The 24015-nt window shown below is 55.0% G+C and overlaps 1 protein-coding gene across 1 annotated transcript; it reads left to right on the plus strand.

Moving 5' to 3' along the window:
- Window positions 1-661: 661 nt before the first annotated feature.
- On the plus strand, window positions 662-24015 carry CRYBG2 (crystallin beta-gamma domain containing 2). Its single transcript, XM_079776060.1, has 20 exons — window positions 662-1007; window positions 5845-8389; window positions 8779-8826; window positions 8916-9028; window positions 9197-9326; window positions 11755-11894; window positions 12730-12856; window positions 13079-13114; window positions 13429-13565; window positions 13724-13850; window positions 14143-14282; window positions 14365-14491; window positions 14982-15014; window positions 15137-15249; window positions 17859-17988; window positions 19456-19595; window positions 19981-20104; window positions 21783-21941; window positions 23649-23808; window positions 23905-24015. Exons 2-20 carry the CDS (start codon window positions 5900-5902, stop codon window positions 23991-23993), a joined length of 4563 nt encoding a protein of 1520 aa, XP_079632186.1. The 5' UTR covers window positions 662-1007; window positions 5845-5899; the 3' UTR covers window positions 23994-24015.

Raw genomic sequence — 24015 nt, forward strand, 5'->3', positions numbered from 1 at the left:
CCTCATCCCCAGGGCAGCTGGGGAAGCAGCAGTTGACCTGAGAGTTGGGCCCTCATGTGTGACTATTCATGTCGGTGTCTTCTCTGGATCGCCTTCCTCACTGTAGAGTGGGAGTGGAAGGGCCTTCCCGGAGCTCTGCCCCTTTGCCCAGCTCTCACGGCCCTGGCAGCCTCTCCTGGCAGCTCTGCTTCTGTGCAAGGAGGGCAGTCAGGGTGATTAGGGTGCCTGGAGGCCAGGGGAAGATGCTGTCACCAGGCCCCTGCCTCTGCTTTCCCTCAGACCCAAGCCCAGAGCCGCTCAGAATGGGACCTTCAGGAAGGGAGCCGAGGTTCCTGGCTTTGGAAGCGACGACACAGCTCAGGGGGGCTCGCTCAGCCCCTGGGGCGCCTACAGAGGCCAGCTGTGGGCAGCGCCTCTGACATGGCCATCTATACCTCCATGGAGCTGGAGAGCCCAGCACCGGCAGCAGACCCTGCTGGTGCCAGGCACCCCTCATGCCCAGTGCCAGTGCCTGGACATTTGGAACAGGAAACCCCAGACTGCACTTGCCTGCAACCCCCATACATGGCCCCAGAGGTCCCTCTGAATCCTGAGCCACCCAGCACCGTGGAAGACATGCCGCCCCGCCCAGCATCCTTTCCCAAGGCAGAGGGGGCAAAGGGCAAGCCTGCCACCCCAGGGCCAGCACTGCCAGAGCCAGCCCAGATCCTACCGGAGCGTCCCTCTGCCAGGAGGACCCGCTACCACATCACTGTCGTCCTGCAGGGGCGTGGGCTGACACCTGGGGAGGAGGGGGGGGAGCCCAAACCGGCCCAACCAGCTCTTCACCCCTTCTGCCCTGAGGAATTCAGGGCCTGGCTGAATCCTCCCCAGGGGCCCCGCCCCATCACGGGGTGCCCAACTGACCCGCCCCAGGAGCCCCGGCTAAGAGCCCCACGGCATCAGAAGAGCACGGCCCAGCAGCAGGAGATCCAGGCCCACCGGACACCTGGGTCCCAGCACACACGGTGAGTACATGGGGCGGCCGTGGCAGGAAAATCTAGCCTGGCTGCCCTCTCTGGGGTCTCTGCCTCATCTCCAGACTCTTCAACTCCAGGCCCATTCATTCCGCTCCCTGAGCATGAACTGACTGCCATCCCCTCCCCACTCACCTTGCCTTCCTCTCCCTCTCCTCACTCACTCACTCCCTCCTGAACCCACTGCTGCTCTCCTCCCCCGTCCATCTGAGGAGGGGGCGATCCTTCATGAAGAGGCTGGGAGAGGGGTCACCTTCTCCTCAGCAACACCCACCACTCCCTGCTTCTGTTCAGGCGACCACAGAACCCACCTGGGAATAGGCACTAGCCAAGGTGCTGAGTGTCCTGGGGCAAATTGCTTAACCTCTCTGGTCCCTGAGTTGTCCAGTAGATTTGGTAGCTGGAGATGAGGTAGTTACAGGATCATGCTTTGAACTCCAGAGCTATGGGCTGCCAAAATAGCAGGGATGCTTATTAATAACACCTCAGCCGCAGCAATAATTACCTACCAGGCTCTGTGTCAGCGGCCACAGGAACGGGCACTGAGATTCCCAAGCCTCGATTTTTATTTGTTTTGAAACGATTCTCCCAAATCTGCTTGGTGGGCTCAGAGGTGAAAGAGTGGGTTCCCTAAAGCTCACCTAAGAAGGGGTGAATATGGCCCTGGGGCACTGGGCCTCAAACAGGGCTCTGAAAAGTTCCTAATGATGGTGGTGGCTGTCATTGATGGTTTGTTTTGTAAACATAATCCTATTTCGTCCTCACAACAGCCCCATGGAGTAGGACTATTCCTGCTCCACACCCCCATCCCCTGGTTACAGTAGGGAACTAAGGCTCAGAGAGGTTCTATCACTTGCTCAAAGTCCACTAGAAAGCGAGGGGGCCTGAATTTGAATGCGGGTGCCTGTGCTCTAATCATTTCTCCATCCTGCCTCTCTCAGAGGCCTCGTTGGCCCTGTGCAGACAGGGGAGGGCTGAGTGTGGTTGCTGTGCGGACTGCAGGGTTTTCTCTGACTCTGTGGAGGTGGATGTGGCGGCATTGTGCCAGGTATGCCCAGGCCTCTGGATGGGAGGCAGGGTAACTGGTCCTGTGACAAGGAAGAGGGAGATGTGGGACCTTGGCTGGCTCCGATCTGCTCGGTGACCCAGCCGGGGGAGAGGGCTGCAGAGTGAGGGAAGGGGTGGAGGAGAAAGGCCTGGCAGAGAGGGCAGAAGCGGTAGGTTTAGCTGGGGGGCTGGGGCTGTACCTGCCACTCCCCGGCTGTTCTGGGTCCAGGTGGAAAATGACAGACTCTGGCGGAAGGCTAGGGTTCCCTTAGAGAGGAGGAAGCAGACCTCCAGGGACATCACCCTTCTATGTGCCCAGGGTTTCTGGGGCAGGATGGGCAAATATAGGGGTGGGGAGGCGGGACACAGTTGGGACTGCAAGTGGGAATGCCTGTGCATTCAAGGTTGTGTCTGTGCTTGACTGTAGGCTGTGAACTGACTGTGTGCGTGTATTGTGAATGTGTGCTTGTGCCATCCTGTCTGTGACTTGTGTGTTGCTGTGTCTCTTGAGTGTTTGGAGCTCTGTATGTTTGTGTGTTTGACTGTGTAAGTCAACATACTAGTGTCTGTGTTTTTGTGCCTGTGCTGCTCCCTGGGTCCGTGCTGGTGGCTGGCTGCGTGACAGTGCGTGCCGGTGTGACGCAGCATGTGTTTGTGGGATGTGGGCCTGTAGACTGGTTTGGCCTAGTTTGGGGGTGACTCACAGGTAAGCGGGGAGAATCCAGGACTTGTTGGGTTAGACAAGGCTCTTTCCCACACTCCCCTCCACCCCTTCCTCAGCCTCTCCCTTCCCAGCCCCACACCTTGTGCGGAGGTCACAGGTTACCCTGCCAACAGGTTCACTTCTGATATGGGGCCTGGAGAGAAGAGGGAATGCGCACTTCTGCTGGCCTAGGAAAGACGTCCTGGGTCATGGGGGCGTGTCTTCAAAGCAAGGACAAAAAGGCGGATTCCAGCATAGTCTGAGGAACATTCTAGCAGTCATGACTGTCCAGGGATTGGTCAGGTCAACTGTCAAATGGTGACCTCCCTATCCCTAGAGGTATGCAAGCAGAAGCGAGTGACCACATGCTTGTGGGATGAGTGTCTCTCAGGGGTGTTGTCCAGGGGCTGGGTTGGGTTGAGAGAGGCATTGCATTCTGATTATTGGGAAGTCACTGACAGTATCTAATTTGACTATCAATGGCTTCTTTTGAATCGGATTTCCTGTTGCTTTGCCAAAGCCTATGGGGCCTTCCAAATGTGGTTCCTGTTTGTTTTTATGTTAATTTGTTGACCCCTGGACTCCCTGGACTCTTCATGGGAAAGTTGGCTTTGGATGAACATAATCAGGGACTAGGGCATCACCTAACACAATTAGCATTGAATGAATGAATAAGTGAATGAGTGAATGAACGAATAAATGACTTAGAACCCAGGCTTTGCCCCTTACTATTAATGCCATTAGGGACAGGGAATCTCAGCAAATGGCAGTTGCTATTATTGTTATTCAGAAATGAAGAGGAGGCTGGGGGGAGGGGGGGTTCAGTGAGGGGGTGAAGCAAGGAGGACAGGGGTTCTGTCAGATGAAAGGGGGGCTCCTTAGGGAGAGGGTCAGGGCCTCAGTGAAGGGCTATGAATCCAGGGCCTAAGGTGTCTCCTGTGTCCTGCTCTCAGGAATTCTACCTGGAGAAAGGATTGGGGCTCCATCTCGGCCCACCACCTTTCCCATACACAAGGCTTTTCTGGGGCCACTCAGACCCCGTCCCGGGCCAGGCCACATGCTGTCATAGCTACCAGCGGTCCCTGAGTCAGGCCAGGCTTCCCTAGGCCTCAGCCCCTTTCATCTCTGCCCCTCATAAAACCTGAGTCACTGCTGGGGCCACAGGACAGGGTCAAAGTCCTGGCTTCCACCAGCTTAGTAGAGAGGAAGATAGAGATGGGGGTGGGAAGCTGGCAGCATGGGTCCGTTTCTGGTCTTAACTTCCCTGAGAGTGGTCTAAGGGATGCCTAGTGCAGGGGAGGAGCAGACCTGAAGACAGGTTGGGCCTGCGGCTGGGGATGAACAGGTTGACTTCACTGGTCCTTGGGGCCTGTGGATAGGATTGCCCTGGTCAGTGTGACTTGGAAGTCAGAGCGGGGGCTGGATGGCCCCTCCAGGCCTGCGTAACCCCCTTTAAAAGCACATTTCCAAACCATTGCATCTCAATTGACCAGGTAAATACATTAGGGAGTTTTGTATGGTGATTAAGCACCCAGGGCTGGCATTCAAGTCTTGCCTCTGCTACTGTGTTACTCTGGGCAAGTTTCTTAACCCCTCTGAATGTTCCCCCTGCCCTCATCTGCTAAACGGGAATGTTTGTTCATAATTTATTAATACCTTATTCTTTGGGAGTTGTCAAATGCATGGAGTTCTTTGGAGGATTCCATAGGACAACGAACGTAAAGGAGTTAGCAAGGTGTTTGGCACAGAGTAAGCCCTCAACAGATGGCTGTTGTTGTTGCTGTCCCTATTAAAACAGGTTCACCAGAGAGTTTCTAGGGAGCTTAGAAGTCTCCTCAGACAGTTGTTATTATCGCCCCCTATTTAATAAAGGAGGTAATGGAGACCCAGAGATCAAGGAGGTTCAGAGAAGAAATAAGACCTTAAAAGAGTGATGGTAAGAGGTGCTCTTCGGGAGAGGACCACAGGCATAGCCGGATGTGCTCAGAGCCTTGGCCTCGGGAGCAGGTGGGAAGATGCCTAGACATGGACTTAGCTACGACTTCAAACCCCGGCTTGCAATTTTACAGGTGCATCACCCTGGGCCAGTCCCTCCTCTTCTCTGACCCTTGGTTTCTTTATCTGTGCAACAAGGGAAACACTCACAGAGGAGAACATTGAGGGAGAGTGCATGCAGTCCAAAGTGCTGGGTCCCGAGGAGTTTCACTAAGACCCACAGGTGTACCCAGAAGGTCACACCACATGCTGGTGCTAGTACACACGCACACCTGCTGGTGTTTGCTCACAGTTCTCCGAGGGGACACCGCGAAGTTTATGAGCCAGCATTGTAGTTTATAAGATGAGTTTTTGTTCTTTCTCTCTTATTTCATCCTGACAATAACCCTATGAAGCACATACTCTTATTATAACACTAGAGGCCCGGTGCATGAAATTCGTGCAAGAGTAGGCCTTCCTTCCCCCGGCTGCCGGCACTGGCTTTCCTCTGGCACCCGGGACCCAGGCTTCTCTTGCAGCCTCAGCCTCATCCGGAAGGATGTCTGGTCTAATTAGCATATTACACTTTTATTATTATAGATTTTGTGGCTTGGAGCCCTGATGCTTGAACCGGAAGAGTGGCCACTCAAGGTGATCTAGCTAGTGAGTGGCAGAGCCAGGGGAAACCAGCTCTGCTCAAGGCCAAAGTCCGTCTTTCCTTCGCTTTCCTTATAATGGCAGGAACAGGGTCAGCACAATTGCCTCGTTTTCAGCTTTCTGGTTTTCCTGTTTGGGGCTCCTGGAGGACTAGAGTCCCAGCCCCCTCCATAGACCAGTGGGTCAGACCATATGCCTTTCTCTCCATCCGGGCTCAGGCCACAGCTTCACCCATGGAAGGACGGTGGCATAAGGGGTCACCTGGAAGTGGGGAGAGGGCTGAGAGTATTAGGCCCATTTTACAGATGAAGAAACAAAGGTCCAAAAGGTGAAATTGTCTTGCCTGCGGTTACGCAGCCTGACCTTGGCAGAGGTAGTTGTTCTGTACTACAGAGAGCCACCTCACACCCTTGACCCTGTCTCTCTCTTTCCTGGCACCATCTGCAGGGAGCTGGGCCTCAGGGAGCCAAGGACACTTCAGGACAGGTTGCTGGGGCCCAACATGGAGGAGGCAGGTGGGCCCCCAGCTCAGGCCGAGGCCCGGGTGGTGAGTGCCAGGCTGACATGGCGACAGCGGCCCCCTGCCAAGGAAGAGGTGAGGCATCACTTTCACAAGGTGTCCCTGGTGTCAGAGGCCCGGATGGAAGCCCCCCAGGAGGAGACGTTTGAGTACAGCCCCCGAGGAGAGAAAGTCAATGGCTTCGCTGCAAGGAGAGAAGAGACTGTGAATCATCAAGCCCCCCCGGCTGGGGCTGCGTCCAAGAGCTGCCAGAGCCACGGGCCCATCTTTTCCAGGAAGTACACGCTACCCCCCAAGGAGAAAAGGCTGGTGAGGAGGCTCAAAGAGGCCGTGGACCAGGGTGATGGCAGCTCCCAAGACCCTAGGACTGAGCCACCGAGCCTGGGAGCCAGGGCCAGGGCGGAGCTTTTGGTGCCCCTGCCTGGGCCCCGTGAGCCGAGCCCCCACCCGTGTGTGAGCCATGAGGAACGGCGGGTGACACGCACCGTGCGGACCACTGTGGTGGTGGGCGGGCATGTGGACCGAAGGGTGACCAGCTCTGTGACCTTGGAGCCAGTGCTCGCGGGCGAGGCCCTGCCAAGGGGCCGCAACGCTGTCCGGGCCGTGGTGGTGAGCCACAGGGCTGAGGGCTCGCCCAGCCGCAGTCAGGCCCTGGAGCTGCTGAGTAGCCGGCTTCCCAGGCCCGTGGCTTCTGTGTCAAGGAGTCCAGGTCTGGGCAGTACAGAGGGCACAGCCCTGGGGCAGCTGCCTGAGATGGGGACAACAGAGCCAAAAGGCAGACCTGCCCTGGCCCCTGCAGGCATCCCTGAGGGTGCTCACCCCCCTCAGAACCAAGAGGCCCCTGCAGCCCATCCAGACCGAGACCAGGGCCAAGCTCGGGATGCCACGGCCCAGAAGGTCCCAAGGGTGCAGGAGGCCTCCAACCCCACCCAGCTCCCTCTCCACACCCCTCAGGGCCATGCATTAGTACCCTCTTCTCCCAGAATCCAGATCCACCCCCCCTCCCTGGGCCTAGACCACCTTCCTGAGCAGCCTGTGGTGCCCACTCACCCCAGGGCCCAGCCTACTCTTGATCCCAGGGGACCCCAGGCCCTGCCCTCTGTAAAAAGGGAAGAGCTCACAGATAGCCCTGCTGCCACCATCATGCCCACGGTAAGGAGTGAGGTGGTCATGGTCTCTGGAGACCCCCCATCCCCTACAAGAAGAAAGGCTGTCTCTAGCCCAGGCCATCTTTCTGCTCCATCTTCCCCAAGGAATAAGGTTGCTCAGGACTCTGAAAATGTCCCTATCTTCTCCCTCCCCCAGAAAGAGATCGTGCAGGGCCCTGATGTTCCTGCGGACCCCTCCCCCACCCAGAGAGAGGTTGTGCAGGCTCCTAGTGCTCCCGCTGCCTCGTCCCCCGAACCAACCAAGGCTGTCCAGGGCCCAGAAGACAGGCCTAGCTCCCAAAAAGAGGTTGTCCAGGGTAGTGAAGGCAGCTTTGGCGCTTCCCTCACCAAGGAAGCGTCTGTTCAAGGCCTGATTGCTCCTGCTATCCCATCCCCCCAGGAGGATAAGGTTGTCCAGGGCCCTGAAGGGAGCCCCATCTCATCTCCCACCCAAAAAAAGGTTGTCCAGGGTCCTGCTGTTCTCCCTGCCCCCTCCTCCTCAGTGGGCCAGGTGCTCCCCAGCCCAGGGGGCCCCTCTGCCCCAGCGCCAATGGCAGCAGAGGCCAGCCAAGAGTCCCGGCTTATCCCGGACTCCACTGAAGACAAGATGCTCCCGGAGCCATCGAGGGAGGAGGAGGAGCTGGCCCTGGCAGCTGACCTGGAGATGTTCCTGGACACCCTGCGGAGCATGGAGCCCCCTGAGATCCTCCGCACGCACCGGCTGCCTCGAGCCCCCCGCTCCTCCTACCTGGCCATGTATGCCACGCTGCCTCCTATCGAGGAGGACCAGCCCTGGCCTTGGGTGCTGGGGCCCTGCCCCCAGGAGGTGCCAGCACTGGAAGAAAAGGAGGAGGAGGAGGAGGAGGAGGAGGAGGAGGAGGAGGAGGAGGAGGAGGAGGAGGAGGAGGAGGAGCCAGAGAACCCCTACCTGAGTGATGATGAGAAGCTCCGGCGCAGGCAGGAGAAAGCTGGGCCCGGGCCCGCCTGGGACTTCCTCCCTGCCAGGCCCCCCCAGGCCTCTTCCTCTCCTCTGGAGATGATGAAGAAGCATGTCACAGATGCCAAGGGCTCCCACCCGGAGCCAGGGCCAGAGCGGCAGGCGGGCATGAGGCCCTCCTCCCGTCTTGAAGGCAGTCTTTTCTTTGGGGGTATGGTGTCTGCCACCAAGGAGGCCCCCACCTCGGAATCACTAGGCACAAAACTATCCGCTCTGCCTCCCCATGGGGCACCAGGGCTCAGAAAGGTGCCAGGACAGCTGCCCCTGCTCTGCAGTGAAAGGTCGCCGCCAGAGAAGCCCCCATGCGCCAGGCCCCCTGAGGGCTGGGTGAGTGAGGCCGTGGGTGGCCAGGGAGGGTGCCAGGCCTCACCAGGGTTTGGATGGCGTGAGGACCATGGTACTGGGAGGCAGAGTCTTCAGATGCAGACGTTTGGGCCTGAGGTATGGCTTAGTGTGATCCTGTGCAAGCCACGTCTCTCTGGGCCTCGGTTTCCCTGTCCAAACAGAGGACGTTTGCACGGTCGATTCCCAAGACCTTAATGGCTGCAATCTCTTGGAAGCCGGAGAAGGGGAGTGATAGGGTGGGTTGGGACAAGTGTGGTGCCCTCTGTGGGGGTGGAGGCTAGTAGGGAGGATGTGGGATGCCTGGGAGGGCAGGTGGTGGGAGGCAGTAAGCAGGCAACCTGTAAGACTTCTTATCACTGCCTCCATTCCAGAGCCCGGCATCGAAGACCCAGGGCAAGCTGAACACGAGGCCGGGAAAGGTAGGGGGTGGAGGGCAAGTGTGTGGAGGGGCAGCAGGAGGTGGGAGCTCAAAACGGAGCCTGAGGACCCCCGTCTGCGTCTTGTCCAGGTGATCCTCTTCTCGGAGCCCGGCTGCCAAGGCAGCAGCAGGGAGGTTTGGGAGGACATCGCTGACGCCTCCAGCTGGGCCCACGTGGCCTCCATAAGAGTGGTCCGAGGCTGGTGAGTGCAGAGTGCCCAGGCGGCAGGGGCCTGCCTGGGAACCTGGGGCAGCAAGCACAGCGAGAAGTGCCCAGGCCAACCTGGCAGAACCCCCCTGAGCTACCCAGAGATCCTGCCGTGTGGGTACACCCTCTCCAACCCAGTGACCCTGGGTCTCTGTGCCCACAGCTGGGTGCTGTACGAAGAGCCAGAGTTCCGGGGCCGGAAGCTGGTCCTGCCCGAAGGAGATGTGGACCTCAGAGCCGCGGGGCCCGCATGGAGTACCCAAAGCATTGGCTCCCTCAGGAGAGTTGTCCGGGTGAGTGGGCTGGGGTTGGGAGCCAGATGTCGCCCTGTCTCCCCTGGGCCCCGGGCCGCGAGAGGGAGTTGGAATCTCCCGGACAGAGATCCCAGCTCGTACTGGGTAGGGGCAGAAGAGGGTTTGTTATGGACTCACCTATAGATTCCAGACCCTGGAGCCAACTGGGGAGACTAGCCTGGCTGGGGAGGCAGGGGCAGGCAGAGGCAAGCCCCAGCTTGGGAAAGCAGCCCGAGGAAGTTTGAGCTGCCTCTGGAGAAGGACTCGCTAGGATAGCAGAAACAGGTGGGGGTGGAAATGGGTGCTCCCCGACCCTCAGAGCCCAGGGCTCTTAGGCCCACAGCAAGACCCAAGGTGCCCTGGACGGTTGTTCATTCATTGGCTCAAGGATGCTTGATAATGTCTGCTTGATAGTGCCAGCCACCAGGCCAGGCAATGAAGAGTGGAGGAGACTGACCTCTGCCCTGCAGGCCTCAGGGTCAGGCTAGGGTCTCAGCGTGGGGTTCGAAGCAGGAAAGCCGTACAATCAGATTAGCACTTTATGAACACCCCTCTGGCTGCCAGGACAGGAGAAGAGACTGGATGGGATCCCAGAGGCAGGCAGACCAGGAAGGGCTGTGATTTCCAGCCGAGGAGCCCTTCTGAATTTTGAGGGAGGGGTGTGTGGTTTGTAAAGGCATAGTCAATATCACAGTTTCATATTTGTAAAGTGATAGTTTACAAACTACCAAAGTTACGTTTGACAAAACCATCTTGGCTGCTAGGGAGAACCAGAAGAGAAAGCAGGGCCAGTCAGACGTTTTGTTTTGTTTAAAAATATATTTTTATTGATTTCAGAGAGGAAGGGAGAGGGAGAGAGAGATAGAAACATCAATGATGAGAGAGAAACATTGACTGGCTGCCTCCTGCATACCTCCCGCTGGGGATCGTGACCTGACCGGGAATTGAACCATGACCTCCTGGTTCATAGATCGATGCTCAGCCACTGAGCCATGCCGGCTGGCTGTTTTGTTTTGTTTTTAATGAGAGGAGGAATAACTCTGAGTCCAGAGCTGTTGCAGCCCTCCTGGTACGAGAATACGAGAGCTGATGATTCTTAACTAGGGCAGTAGCCCAACCATGCAAAGGAGGGGCGTTTTCAAAGCCTCTCCAGAAACACAGAAATGTTTGTGGACAATTTATTGTGATCTTCTCACAATAAAGTCATCACTGTGTGGGAGGTAATGAGGTACAAGAGAAGAAACAGGGGCTTTGAAGTCAGGTGGACCTGGATTCCTTTGTTAATCCAGCATAGAAGGTGCTGGGTGAACAGAACCTGAACTGCTCTGTTCTTGGCCCTACTGCTTACAGCAGGGGTCCTCGAACTTTTTAAACAGGGGGCCAGTTCACTGTCCCTCAGACCGTTGGAGGGCTGGACTATAGTTTAAAAAAAAAACTATGAACAAAGTGCCGAGACCGGTTTGGCTCAGTGGATGGAGCGTCGGCCTGTGGACTCAAGGGTCCCAGGTTCGATTCCGGTCAGGGGCATGTACCTTGGTTGCGGGCACATTCCCAGTGGGGGGTGTGCGAGAGGCAGCTGATCAATGTATCTCTCTCATCGATGTTTCTAACTCTCTATCCCTCTCTCTTCCTCTCTGTAAAAAATCAATAAAATATATTTAAAAAAAACACAAAAAAACTATGAACAAAGTCCTATGCACACTGCACATACCTTATTTTGAAGTAAAAAAACAAGACGGCAAAAACACCCGCATGTGGCCCGCGGGCCGAAGTGTGAGGACGCCTGGCTTACAGGTTGTGTCCCTCGGGCAGGCTGCTTAACTCCACTGAGACTCACTTTCCTAGTCTGTGAATGGAGTAATAACTCCCTCTGAGAGGAGTAAGTGAGATGGGGTAGGACAGTGACTTGCACTCAGTAGGTGCTTCATAAACACCTGATAAAGGAGTGAGTCCATGAAAATGGTCCTGGTGAGGAAGAAACAGCCAGAATGCAGAGAGGACCTGCTGCTTGCTGGGAGGAGGTGCAGGCAGAGCCGGTCTGAACAGAGGCATGGATCGTACGTAAAAGAATGGTCAAAGTTAGACCTCTGGAAGCAGCTGTCCACCCCACTGTCCCTCCACCAGGCTGGAAGCCAGGTTACCCAGAGGGAAGGCGGAGGGCACGGTACTTGGCAGGCTCTTGCTGAGAACTTTGGTCTCAGATCCCCGAGGTTCAGGGCGGGACCAGCAAGGGCTTTGGTCTTGGGTTGTCTGGTCAACCTTAAGACTACATCCCAGTCTATCTCCTGGCTTCTGGGGAGATAGTCACAAAGTTTTCCCAGAAGCCCCCCGGAGCCCCGGCTGGGCAGACTTGGGGAAGCAGGTACGGAAGGGGTTAGTCTCTGAGGGGTGGCGTTTTACACTTCATTTTTCCACCCCTCTTTTGCAGGGCTACATTACCCCAGAGATCAGCCTGTACTCCGAGGAGGGTCTCCAGGGGGAGCAAGTGAAGCTAACCAAGTCCTTGGAGGACCCCCATAGCCTGAAGAGGCCCCTGCAGGTGGCATCTGCCGCTGTGTCTGCAGGACTGTGAGTCTGGGCTGTTCTGGAATCCCTTCACTTACCATTCAGTGTGCTGGGCGCTGGGGACACATAAGCAAAAGGATACACAGTTCCTGGCCTCAAGAAGTGCTCAGTCTACTGGTGGGGACAGGGAAGTAAGCAGACAGCGGCAATTCAGGGTTCCAGGAGGGGGAGCACGGAGCTGTGGGAGCACAGAAAAGCACCAAACCAGCCTGAGGTCACAGAAGCCTTCCCGGAGGAGGAGACGCCTCTGCTGGGAGGAGTTGGCCCAGAAGAATAGGTCCCTGAGGGCAGGGGTTGTGCATGTATGGTTTACTGGGAGTCCTTCCTGCCTAAAGCAGAGCCTGGCATGGGATGGATGCCCTTAAATATCTGTTGATTGAGTGAACAGGGGAAAGAGTATCTCTAGAAACAGGAAGAACACTTGCAAAGGCCCAGAGGTGAGAGATCTAAGCTTTGAAAATTCAGTCTGGTCAGAGGAAGCAGCAAACAGGGAGCTGTGAGGCCCAGGAGGAAGGTAGGGGGACAGACGGAAGGGCCTCTTTGTGCAGCTGGGCTGTATTGAGAGGCCAACAGGAAATTACCGGGGACCTTTAAGCAGGTCTGTGCACTAGAAAGAACTCTCCAGCTGCTGTGTGGAATGAGGGAGGGCCAGGCCAGAGGAAGGGACACTGGTGGAGTGGCTACTGGGCGAGACTATGGGGGCCTCAAGTGTCCTCCAGAGTCCCCTGGACAGAGGCCTCTCCCTCAAAACCTCCTTCTCCTCTCCAAACCTTCCCTCCCATCCACCAGCCTGTGTCCCTGGGTATCTGGGGTTCAGCCACCTCTCTGTCTCCCCCAGGTGGCTGCTGTACCCCAAACCCTTCTTTGAAGACACTCCCTGCATCCTGGAGCCTGGAGAGTATCCCACCTCCAAGGACTGGGGTACATCAGACCCCAGCGTGGGCTCCTTGAAGCCGCTGAGATTGGTAAGGAATAGGTGGCCCCAGGTAGCCTTGTCCTGCAGTCTGAGGGAAAGGCAGGGCCTGGGAGCTCCTACTGGGAATGGGATTGGAGGGGAGGTGGGATTACCCCAAGAGGCGGGGGTTTGGCCATTTTTGGAGTCTCAGGACCAAGCCAATCCTAGGCCACCAGCCCCATCTGCCTTCCCCCACCTCTGGGCTGGTGGCTCAGCTCCGTCTTCTCTGCAGGGCTGCCCACGAGTGGAGAAGCCAGGGGAGCCCAAGGTAAGATTTTGGGTGGGTTGTGTGTCTGTGTGTGGTGGCTACTGTGGCATGAGCTGGAGGACAGGAGAGGAGGGTCCTGGGAGCCAGAAGCTGGGGCTTGGAGGATGGAACCTGATGGATTCACTGGGAAATGGCTTTTGATGGGTAAGAACCAGGTCAGAGGTCAGAGAAGAGACAGGAGTCAGGGCCTGGAGCTCCGTGAGGGAGCGGGAGGGCTGGGCTAGGGGCTGAAGCTGGGCAGAGCCATCCTGGGCTGGCTGGGTGTGTTTGGGTCCAGATCACTCCGCACCGACACCACCACCCCTTTCCCCCAGGCTGTGGTGTATGAGGCCCCAGGCTTTCAAGGCCAGAGCTGGGAAGTGAGCCGAGACATCTACAACCTGCAGCAGCCGGAGGACAGCCACAGCCCCCACCTGGCCTCTGTTGGGTCCCTGCGGGTTCTTGGAGGCTGGTGAGGACTCGGGACCCTTCCTTCTGCCTTAGCCTCCCCGCTGGCCTCTACCCTGGGGGTGGGGCGTGACCTGGCCGCCCGGGAGTGGGGGCAGCAGTCTCACACATCCAGGGGCCTCCTGTGACTGCGTCTGTCTGTCTGCCTCCGCCCTCCCCAAGCTGGGTTGGCTATGAGAAGGAAGGCTTCCGGGGCCACCAGTATCTGCTGGAGGAGGGGGAATACCCTGATTGGTCACACTGGGGAGGCTATGACGGGACGCTGACCTCCCTGCGGGTCATCCGGACGGTAAGCAAGGGCAATTGGGCCCTCCCTCTGCTTCCAGCCACAGCCATACCCTCCCCACTGACCCCCCCCCCCCCGTTCAGTTTGTGGGGAGAAGAATCTGTGCTCCATCTCCCTGTTCCCCAGAGCCCCTGAAGCGTGCCCTGAGGTCTAGTTCTCTCCCTCCTGCTGCCTTTCCCCAGGCCGCACGGGTCCCCTCACCCCAGAGTCCCTCGGGTCGGCCTCCCTGAGGTCTGGTAACCCCCAGGGGTGTCCGTGGGTGGGCGGGCGACGCCTGACTGTCCCTGGGGCCCAGGACTTCGCGGACCCGGCCGTGGTGCTGTTTGAGGCCGTGGACTTCGAGGGGCACGGCGTGGAGGTGAGCGAGGCCCTGCCGGACGTGGAGCTGGCGGGACACGGCCCCCGCACGCAGGCTATCCACGTGCTCAGCGGCGTGTGAGTGACAGCGGGGCGGGCCGGGGGCGGGCCCGGCGGAGGGGCGGGCGCCGCCCCGCTGACCCGCGCGCCGGTTCCGTAGGTGGGTGGCCTACCAGGAGGCGGGCTTCTCCGGGGAGCAGTACGTGCTGGAGAAGGGCGTGTACCGCAACTGCGACGACTGGGGCGCCGGCCACAGCGCCCTCGCCTCGCTTCAGCCGGTGCTGCAGGTGCGTGGCGGTGGCCGAAGGCCGGGCCTCCGGGAGGTGGTGCTTGGAGTCTGGGGTGCGCCCACCTCCGCTCTGGTACCGGGGGACCCTGCTCCGAGCTGCGCGGAGGGGGCGGGGCCTCCGAGGAGGGGCGGGGCTAACGCTGATTTCAAACGGGAGAGCTAAGGCTGGGTTTGGAAATTTATTTTATTTTCATTTTTTTATTTTCATTGATTTCAGAGAGAAAGGGAGAGGGAGAGACAGATAGAGACAGCAATGATGAGAGAATCATTGATCGGCTGCCTCCTGCACGCCCCGCACTGGGAATGGAGCCCGCAACCCAGGCAGGTGCCCTGACCGGGAATCCGACCATGACCTCCTGGTTCATAGGTTGACGCCCAACCACTGGGCCACCCCAGCCGAGCTGGCGCTGGGAATTTTGAAACCAGAGGAACTGAGGCTAGCGGCTGGTACCCTCCTTAAGTCTTGAAACTTTGGTCTCTCCCTTCAGGTCGAGGAGCAAAATCTGCACTTTATCTCTAAGGTGAGGAGCTGGTGGGGCCCTATGCCGCCTCTTCCCTCATTTCAAATCTCTCCCTGTTCCCCATTCAGTCCGCTCACTCCATCGCCCCTCCTTCACTCCATCTATTCCCTCTCTGCCCTCAGATCCAGCTTTTCTCGGGCCCCGACTTCCTGGGAGACCACATCTCCTTCGAGGATGACCAGGCCTCTCTGCCCGCCTCTTTCCAGCCCCAGTCCTGCCGCGTCCACGGTGGCAGGTGAGGGTGTGGGAGAGGGTGAGGAGGAGGCTTGGAGGTGCGGGGGGTGAGTGTGGAGACAGGACGAACCTGCCCGGAAGCTTTCGCTCAGTGTGGAAGTCCAGGCTGCAGGAAGAGGGCCTTTATTTCAAACGATGTCCTTACTCTGGCTTCCTTGAAATTAGCTATTCTGTCCTGAGGCATTCAATCTTAAAGCAAAATGAAGTTTTAATGGAAATGTAAAACTACTAGATAGCATAGTATAAAGAACCCCAATCTTGATTCATCCATCCCTCTGCCTTTTTTTTTTTTTAGTGGAGTATTTAAAATTCCAGGCCCAACGTAATATTTTACAGGTAAATACTTCCAATGTATCTCTAATAAGAAAGGACCCATGCCCTAGCCGGTTTGGCTCAGTGGATAGAGCGTCGGCCTGCGGACTGAAGGGTCCCAGGTTCGATTCCGGGTCAGGGGCATGTACCTTGGTTGCGGGCACATCCCCAGTAGGGGGTGTGCAGGAGGCAGCTGATCGATGTTTCTCTCTCATCGATGTTTCTAACTCTCTATCCCTCTCCCTTCCTCTCTGTGAAAAAATCAATAAAATATATGTTTTAAAAAAAGAAAGGACCCCTCCCTCATACACACATATAATCACAAGTTATTATAGCATCTAATAAAATTAACAGTAATTAATATCTAATACCCAGTCCATGTTTAAATTTCTCCTGTTGTCTCAAACAATGCTTTTTAAAATTGGTTTGTTTTTCTGAGGATCCAAACCAGATCCACACTTTGCATTTGGTCAGTTTGGTCTCCAGTGTATAACAAGCCCCCCTCCTCTTCATTTTGTGTTATACCATTTATTTGTTTGAAGAACCCCCGTAATTTGCCCTGTACATTTCCTATCTTCTGTATTTGGCTGATTGCTTCCTCGGGGTGTCTTTTAACTTGTTCCTCTGTCCCGCACATTTCCTGTAACCTGGCAGATAGGGAGGCTTGATGAGATTGAAGGTGTTAGATGGCATGGTGAGCTTCCCACTGCACAGATAGCATCCGGAGACCAGTGTCTGCTTGTCCCACTTTTTTTTTTTTTTTAATTCCTCACCTGAGGATATTTTTCCATTGATTTTTTAGAGAGAGTGGAAGAGAGGGAAAGACAGAGAGAAACATTGATGCTCTCTCACATCGATTGGTTGCTTCCTGTACGAGCCCTGACCAGGGCCCAGACCGGGGAGGAGCCTGCAACTGAGGTACATACCCTTGACGGGAATTGAACTCAGGACCCTTCGGGCCGCAGGCCGATGTTCTGTCCACTGAGCCAAACTGGCTAGGGCTGCTTATCCCACTTGTAAATATATTAAGATCCCAGCATCATAAGATTTCCCATTTACCATTCACCTAATGGTTTTAGAAACGTCATCAATCAGCAGCCCCCCACAGGGGATGGAGCCCGCAGCCTGGGCATGTGCCCTGACTGATGGCCTCTTGGTTCCTGCTCCACGTTCAACCGCTGAGCGACACAGGCCGGGCTACATTTAAATATCTTTAAAAAACAAGAACAAAAAACACACATCACCTTCTGTCTCTGTCCCTGCTACCTTTTCCCCTCCCTCCCCTCTAGGTGATTATTTTTGGTGTTTAGTTTACTCATCCATTGTTTCATTTTGAAGATATAAGTAAATATACATCCATAAATTTATGTAAAACTTTCTATATCACTTTATATATCTTTAAGAGATCATCCTCATTCCTTTTTACTGCTATATTATACTCCACATTCTTTTCTTTCTTTCTTTTTTTATACATTTTTTTAATTGATTTCAGAGAGGAAGAGAGAGATAGAAACATCAATGATGAGAGAGAATCATTGATTGGCTGCCTCCTACATGCCCCCTACTGGGGATTGAGCCCGCAACCTGGGCATGTGCCCTTGACTGGAATTGAACCCGGGACCCTTCAGTCCGAGGGAAAATGCTCTATCCACTGAGCCAAACAAGCTAGGGCTCTTTTCTTTTTTTTAATTGACTCTAGAGAGGAAGGGAGATGGAGAGAGAGATAGAAACATCAATGATGAGAGAGAATGATTGATTGGCGGCCCCCACATCCCCCACACTGGGGATTAAACCCGAAACCTGGGCATGTGCCCTTGACCAGAATTGAACCTGGGACCCTTCAGTCCACAGGCCGACGCTCTATGCACTGAGCCAAACCAGCTAGGGCTATACTCCACATTCTTAGTGTATTCAACCAATCCCCTACTCATGGACATTTGGGCTGCCTCCACTTTTTGCCATTGCAAACGGTGCTGTAATGAGTGGTCGTGTTTGCATGTGTCATTTTATGTTTTTGGAGGGGGTCCTTGGGATAGATTCCAAGAAATAAGATTACTGGGTAATGGTATGTATAGTTTTGCTTGATGTTACCAAATTTCCCTTCTTAGGGGCAGTTAATTTCAGTCAGTCCTTTTTAAAGTCTGACCTTAGTCACTGCTGCTGCAGTGCCTGCTCATCCTTGGCTTCCCCTGGATTTGGGGGCCATGATCAAGTCTGCATCCACTCTGCTGTATCTCGGGGGCCTGGGCAGGCTCAAATCCCCACCCACTCATGTCCCCCACCCGTCCCCTTCCCCAGCTGGATCCTGTTTGATGAGAAGAACTTTGAGGGCGACCAGCACATTCTCTCCGAGGGCGAGTTCCCCACTCTCACGGCCATGGGCTGTCTGGCCTCCACGGTCCTGGGCTCCCTCCGGAAGGTTCCCCTGGTGAGTACCCCTGTTCAGTTCCAGGCAGTCCCTGAGGCAGGGGGTGCTGCCGGGGGTGTCCCAGGCCTCCTGTCACTGTGCAGTGGGCGGTTGGGGCTTGAGTCCTGTCTTCCTCAGAACTTCCCCAGGTCCCCCTAACCCAGGGCTTCAAAGCCAGCTCAACTTACTAGAGATTTTTCGAGTACCTGCCAAGATAGGTCCTGGGGACAATGACATAAATCGGACACAGCCCCCCCTTCAAGAAACCCAGGGTCACAAGATGGCTCTGCTGTCGTGCGGAGAGCAGAGGGGTGGGTCAAGGCAGTGGGGTTAAGACAGTATAGTACTGTTATAATAAGACAGGGGTGGGTCAAGACAGTAAGCCAGAATACATCACGATGTCCTGGACCAGGGGAGAGATGGAGAGCAGTGACTCGGGCCACATTAAAGAGCTCACGTCTGTAGGACTTGGTGACCAGCCCTGGGTGGGCCAGCAGTGCAGCACGAGCCGAGCAGCTGAGGTCTACTGAACACACACCATGCTCAAAGCCCACGCTCCGGCTTTTTAAAGAAGGCTTCCAGCCCGGCCGGCATGGCTCAGTGGTTGAGCGTCGACCTATGAACAAGGAAGTCGCGGTTTTATTCCCAGTCAGGGCACATGCCCAGGTTGTGGGCTCAATCCCCAGTGTGGGGCATGCAGGAGGCAGCCGATCAATGATTCTCTCTCATCATTGATGTTTCTATCTCTCTCCCTCTCCCTTCCTCTCTTAAATTAAATTTAAATAAATAAATAAATAAATAAATAAATAAATATATATTTTAAAAGGCTTTCCATATACTAAGGCATTCAGTCCTCACCACAACCCTATACGGTTTGTTACTATTCCCATCTCCCTTTTCCAGATGTGAAAACTGAGGCACAGAGAGGTCATGTGACTTGCTCCAGGTCACGCAGCTGGTAACAGGCAGAGCCAGGTTCTCCCTGAGGCAGCCCAGCTCCTGAGTCCAAGCTCTTTACAACTACTCCCTGGGCTCTGAAGGCAGATAGACCTGGTTCGGAAGCCCAGCTTCGGGGGTTTAATCTTCTCCAGCCTCAGTTTCCCCTCTGCTAAGCAGGGATGGTAACAGCACCTACCTTATAGGGTTGTTGAGAAGTTAGAATGAGGTCAGGTAAAGTGCTTAGCACAGAATCTGGCATGAGGTAAGCCTCAAATATATGAGAACTGCTGTAATTAGCAGTATTATTAGTATACTATTCTTAGACATGCCATTTACTGGGGAGAAGGGTTGGGGGCATTGGGGGGCCTAGTCTGGCACATGCTGCCTCTGAGAGTCTGGGGGACCCAGCCGGCAGTGTGCAGGAGTCAGGAGCCCTGTGGGGTGCAGCTCAGGAGGGAAGAAGGCCTGAGTACCCATCTGGGAGTCAGGGGCTGAGTTTGGGGCCAAGGCTGCCGTGGTTTCAACCCTTCCCAATGCCCTGGACCCCAGCACTTTTCAGAGCCCTCCATTTTTCTGTATGGACTGGAGTGCTTCGAGGGGAAGGAGATTGAGCTCAATGGAGAGGTGCGGAGTCTGCAAGCCGAGGGTTTCAACAACCATGTGCTGTCCGTGCGGATCCAGGGGGGCACGTGAGTGGGTTGTGGGGCGGCACAGGGGGTTGGGGGCTGTTAGTAAGTGAAGGCTGGTTTCAGGCTTCTTCCCTGAGGGGACTCAGAGGGTGGGTTCCCTCCCCTCCCAGCCAGGAGGGAGGGAGAGGTGGACTGAGGAGGGTCATTGATCCTCAGGCTTGGACCCCAGCTCAGGGGGGAAGGGGCTCTTCAGGACCCTCCTCTGCCCTGCAAACCTCAATCCACTTCCCAGCCTCCCTCTCTCACCCTGGGACCCTAACCCCAGGCAGAGGAGTCCCAGCAGGAGAGAAAGGGAGGTGGAGAAAGTTCTGACATTCGTGCCTTCTTCTCCACCTGTCTATCTGTCTGTCTGTCTGTCTGTGCCTCTGGCACTTGCTGGGCCCAGCTGGGTGCTGTGTGAACACAGCGACTTCCGGGGCCGCCAGTGGCTGGTGGGCAGTTGCGAGATCACGAACTGGCTGACCTACAGTGGGACTCAGAGGGTGGGCTCCCTCTACCCCATCAAGCAGGTGGGTAGCACGTCAGGTTGAGTGTGTCCATCTGGGTGTGTGTCTCTCTGTGTGTTTCCCAAACTCAGCATTTTGGTGCTTTTATCACAATTTTCGCCACATCGTCATTCCTCTTGAACCATTATCTACTTAATATTTTTTTCTAAATCAGCACCATTTTTTCCTACTCTATCCTTATCCTAAGGAATAATAGTCATAAAGTCATGGGTTTGATGTGGATGGATGATTTTTCATTAATAGGAAATAAATACATTACCATTAAATTTTTTTTTTACTGCCATTAAATTTTTTTTAGAAAATATTTTTATTGATTTCAGAGAGGAAGGGAGAGGGAGAGAGAGATAGAAACATCCATGGTGAGAATCATTGATCAGCTGCCTCCTGCATGCCCCCTACTGGGGATTGAGCCCACAACCTGGGCATGTGCCCTTGACCAGAGTCGAACCCGGGACTCTTTAATCTGCTGGCTGAAGCTCTATTCACTGAGCCAAACCAGCTAGGGCTGCCATTAAATTTTTAACAATAAGTTTATCTATGTAGGAGTAAAAATTATCTCAGGTAGTAAGCACACCTCACTTTAGGCAACTCTGATTCCACATGTCTGGCCATGCGTCTGATTTCTTACCTGTGCGTTAATGTGGAGGCATGGCCCTGGGATGTGTGTGTGTGTGTGTGTGTGTGTGTGTGTGTGTGTGTGTGCACGCGCGCGCGCGCACGTGCTGTCTGAGGGCATTTCTGTGTCTGTGCAGTCATTTGTGTCCATGTGTCTGTGTCGGTGACCTGTGGTTTGTGTGTGTATGACTCCACGTGTCTGTGGCCTGTTGAGAGTGTGTGTGTCTTTGTGCGAGGATATTGTGTGGTCCCTACATGCACAGACTCTTAGAACATCAGTGCTAGGAGAAGTCTCGGAGGTTATCTCCAACGCCCGCATTGTACAGATGGGGAAAGAAGTGGACAAGGATTTGCTCTGCAATCTTGGGCAAGCACTGTACTTCCATGGACCTCAGTTTCCTCGTCGTTAAAACGGGGGTAATACATACGATGGAGTTGGTTTGAGGACTGAGGAAAAGTAATGTATGTAAAGTCCTTAGTACAGTGCTGGAGTGGGTAAACACCCAACAAACATTAGCTGCGGTTCTTATTACTGTTACGGCCGTCACCGGTGTCCGAGGCCCCCGGCTGACCTGACCACGGGCAGTGCAGTGTCTGCCGCGCCGCGGTTCCTCTTTAGCGTGGGGGGGGGCGCACTTCTGAATACCTACATGCATCCATCCTTTTAGCAAACATAGGTGCCTGGGCGGAGTAGGCTGGGGGACCCGTGCATCGGTTAGGATGTGTGGGTTTGCGTGGCTCTGAGGATCTGTGTGTTTGTCTCTGCTGCGAACTTCTGTGCAACCACGTGGACCCTGGGTGTATCTGCCAGCGTGTCCCTCTGCGCACGTCTGTGGGTGTCTGTGGACATGGAACTGTATGCGTGTGGGTGTGTGCTCCGGTGGGGCTTTGGTATTTGTGTGGGAAACAAGGGGTGACTTAAGGGAGGGCCAAGGGTGGTTTAGGGGCAGGAATGAGGGCTTTGGAGCTTGGGATGCTGGGGGGTCCAGAATTATGGGTGTTGGGAGCCCAGGTGGGAGCATCTCTGCCCGGGGAGCCCTGACTCTCAGCTCCCTCCACTCACCAGCGCCGGGCTTATTTCCGCCTCTGGAATGTGGCACTGGGGGGCTTCCTGGCAGTGCCAGACCACGTGGAAGACATGAAGGCGGGCCGTGTGGTGGTTTCTGAACCTGGAGCTGGAGGTAGCTGCATCTGGTACTACGAAGATGGGCTGCTGAAGAACCAGGTACTGGTTTGGTGGCTGAGACAAGGACACCAGGGCCCCGGGCATTCACAGACTCACCGTGGGGAGTGCCAGCCCAGCCAGGAACAGGACCCACCCGTGGGTCAGAGAGACACACTCAGAGACCGAGACCCTGGGGAGTGGAGAATGCAGGCTGTGCATCCACCCCTGGGCCATTTATACTCTTCTCTGGGCCTCGGTCCCTCATCTGCAAAACAGGGGCATTGAACCAGATGCTTCCAAGGGACTTCCCCGCGCTGAAACCCTGTGACAGAACTCGGGTCCTAGTAGTAATGATAGATTCACCCCACAAACATCTCCTGAGCACCTATTGTGTGCCAGGCCTTGTTCTGGCTGGGAATACAGCGTTGAGAAGACAGAAACGACTCTTGCCCTCCAGAAGCGAACATCCTGGTAGGGAGTGCCAGAAACAACTGAGTAAAACACTTTAGCACCTTAGATGATGCAACAGAACAGCCATTTTCAACCTTTTTCATCTCACGGCACATATAAACGACTAAAATTCTGTGGCACACCCAAAAATACATTTTTTGCTGATCTGACAAAAAAATAGATATCATTTTGATTGATTTACCAACAAATAATAATAATAGTAATTACCTATCCTTTTTGCTCCAGAGTGACTTTAAAAAAAAAAACCACACACAGTTGCCTGTACTTGTATATAAGGGTTTCGGTATCAAGAATTGACGAATCGAAGGCAACCTTTTTATGTGGCCTGACCAATAAGATGCAACTCTGTTATATGATCTATATATTTATGTTTAAGACAGGGCATTCACACCAGACGGCTATGGTTGTGTTGGCTGTTGTCATTTTTTATTTGACAGCCTAAGGGAAAAGAGGTCAGTGGGCCTGACTAAATAGTCAGGTGTTGCATGTTTCAAAAATTCTTGCGACACACCGGGTGAAAATTGCTGCAATAGAGAGACAGTAAACGGGTAAAAGGAATAGGCAATATCAGTAGCTCTGACAGGGAGAGCCCTTTGTGGGGCGATGACGATCGAAGAGGCAGCCATGCAGGTACCTGAGGGAAGAGTGTTCCAAGCAGAGGGGACTGTAAGTGCAAAGGCCCTGAGGTAGGAACACGCCTGGCATTTTCTAGGACTAGCAAGGCCACCTGGGTGACTAGGGTGAAGCGAGTGAAGAAGGAAGTAGCAGATGATATCAGAAGGGTTATGGGAGTGCGGATCCCGACAGGCTATTGAAAGGGTTTGTCTTTGACTTAGAATGAAAGGGAACACTGGCTGTGTGCCAGGTGCCATGCTAAGCCCTTCACATGCATACCTCTTTAGTCCTCAGAGGGTACTGTGGGCAGATTCTATTTTACTCCATTTTACAGGGTAGAAAAGCTGAGAACAGAGAATGTAAGTAAGTGGCGGAAAGTCACACAGCCCATAATTGTGTCTGTCGAGGCTTGTCTGATGCGAAAGCCTGTGTTTTGAGAGTCAGTCATGGAAGGTTTCCTGGAGGAACTAACAGTTTTCCAGCCCTTTTATGACTTCTCACCCTCACAACAACCCGCACTCGGGGATTCCCATCTCCAAGGAAACCAAGGTTTAGGAGGATTAAGAGATTTGCCCAGGGTCACAATCCATAAGGATTTAAAGCTGGGTGTGTCAGGGGTGTCTTTCCTTGGTGGGGTCCCTGTGGAGAGGAACAGTGCCTGATGACCTCCTGGGGCCTCAGGGGGCCCCCACCATGAGCCTGCAGGTGATTGGGCCCCCCAGCGCAGGCTCCAAGGTGGTGCTGTGGGCCGAGAGCCGCCTGCCCCGTCAGACGTGGAGCATCAACGAATCGGGCCACATCTGCAGCCAGATGTTTGAAGGTCGGATCCTGGATGTGAAGGGTAAGGTGGGGGTGTGTGTGGGAGAAGGCACCCGAGGGCAGTGGAGTCCCCAACTTGCTCTGACCATCTCTCTCCCCATCTCTTCCTCCTGCCCAGGTGGCCGGGGCTACGACCGGGACCATGTGGTGCTGTGGGAGCCGGCCAAGGACAGGGCTTCCCAGATCTGGACTGTTCATGTGCTTTGACACTCCACCCTCCCAGCCCTGG

This window comes from Cnephaeus nilssonii (genome assembly GCF_951640355.1).
Source record: "Cnephaeus nilssonii genome assembly, chromosome: 7".
In the NCBI taxonomy this organism is placed as follows: Eukaryota; Metazoa; Chordata; class Mammalia; order Chiroptera; family Vespertilionidae; genus Cnephaeus; species Cnephaeus nilssonii.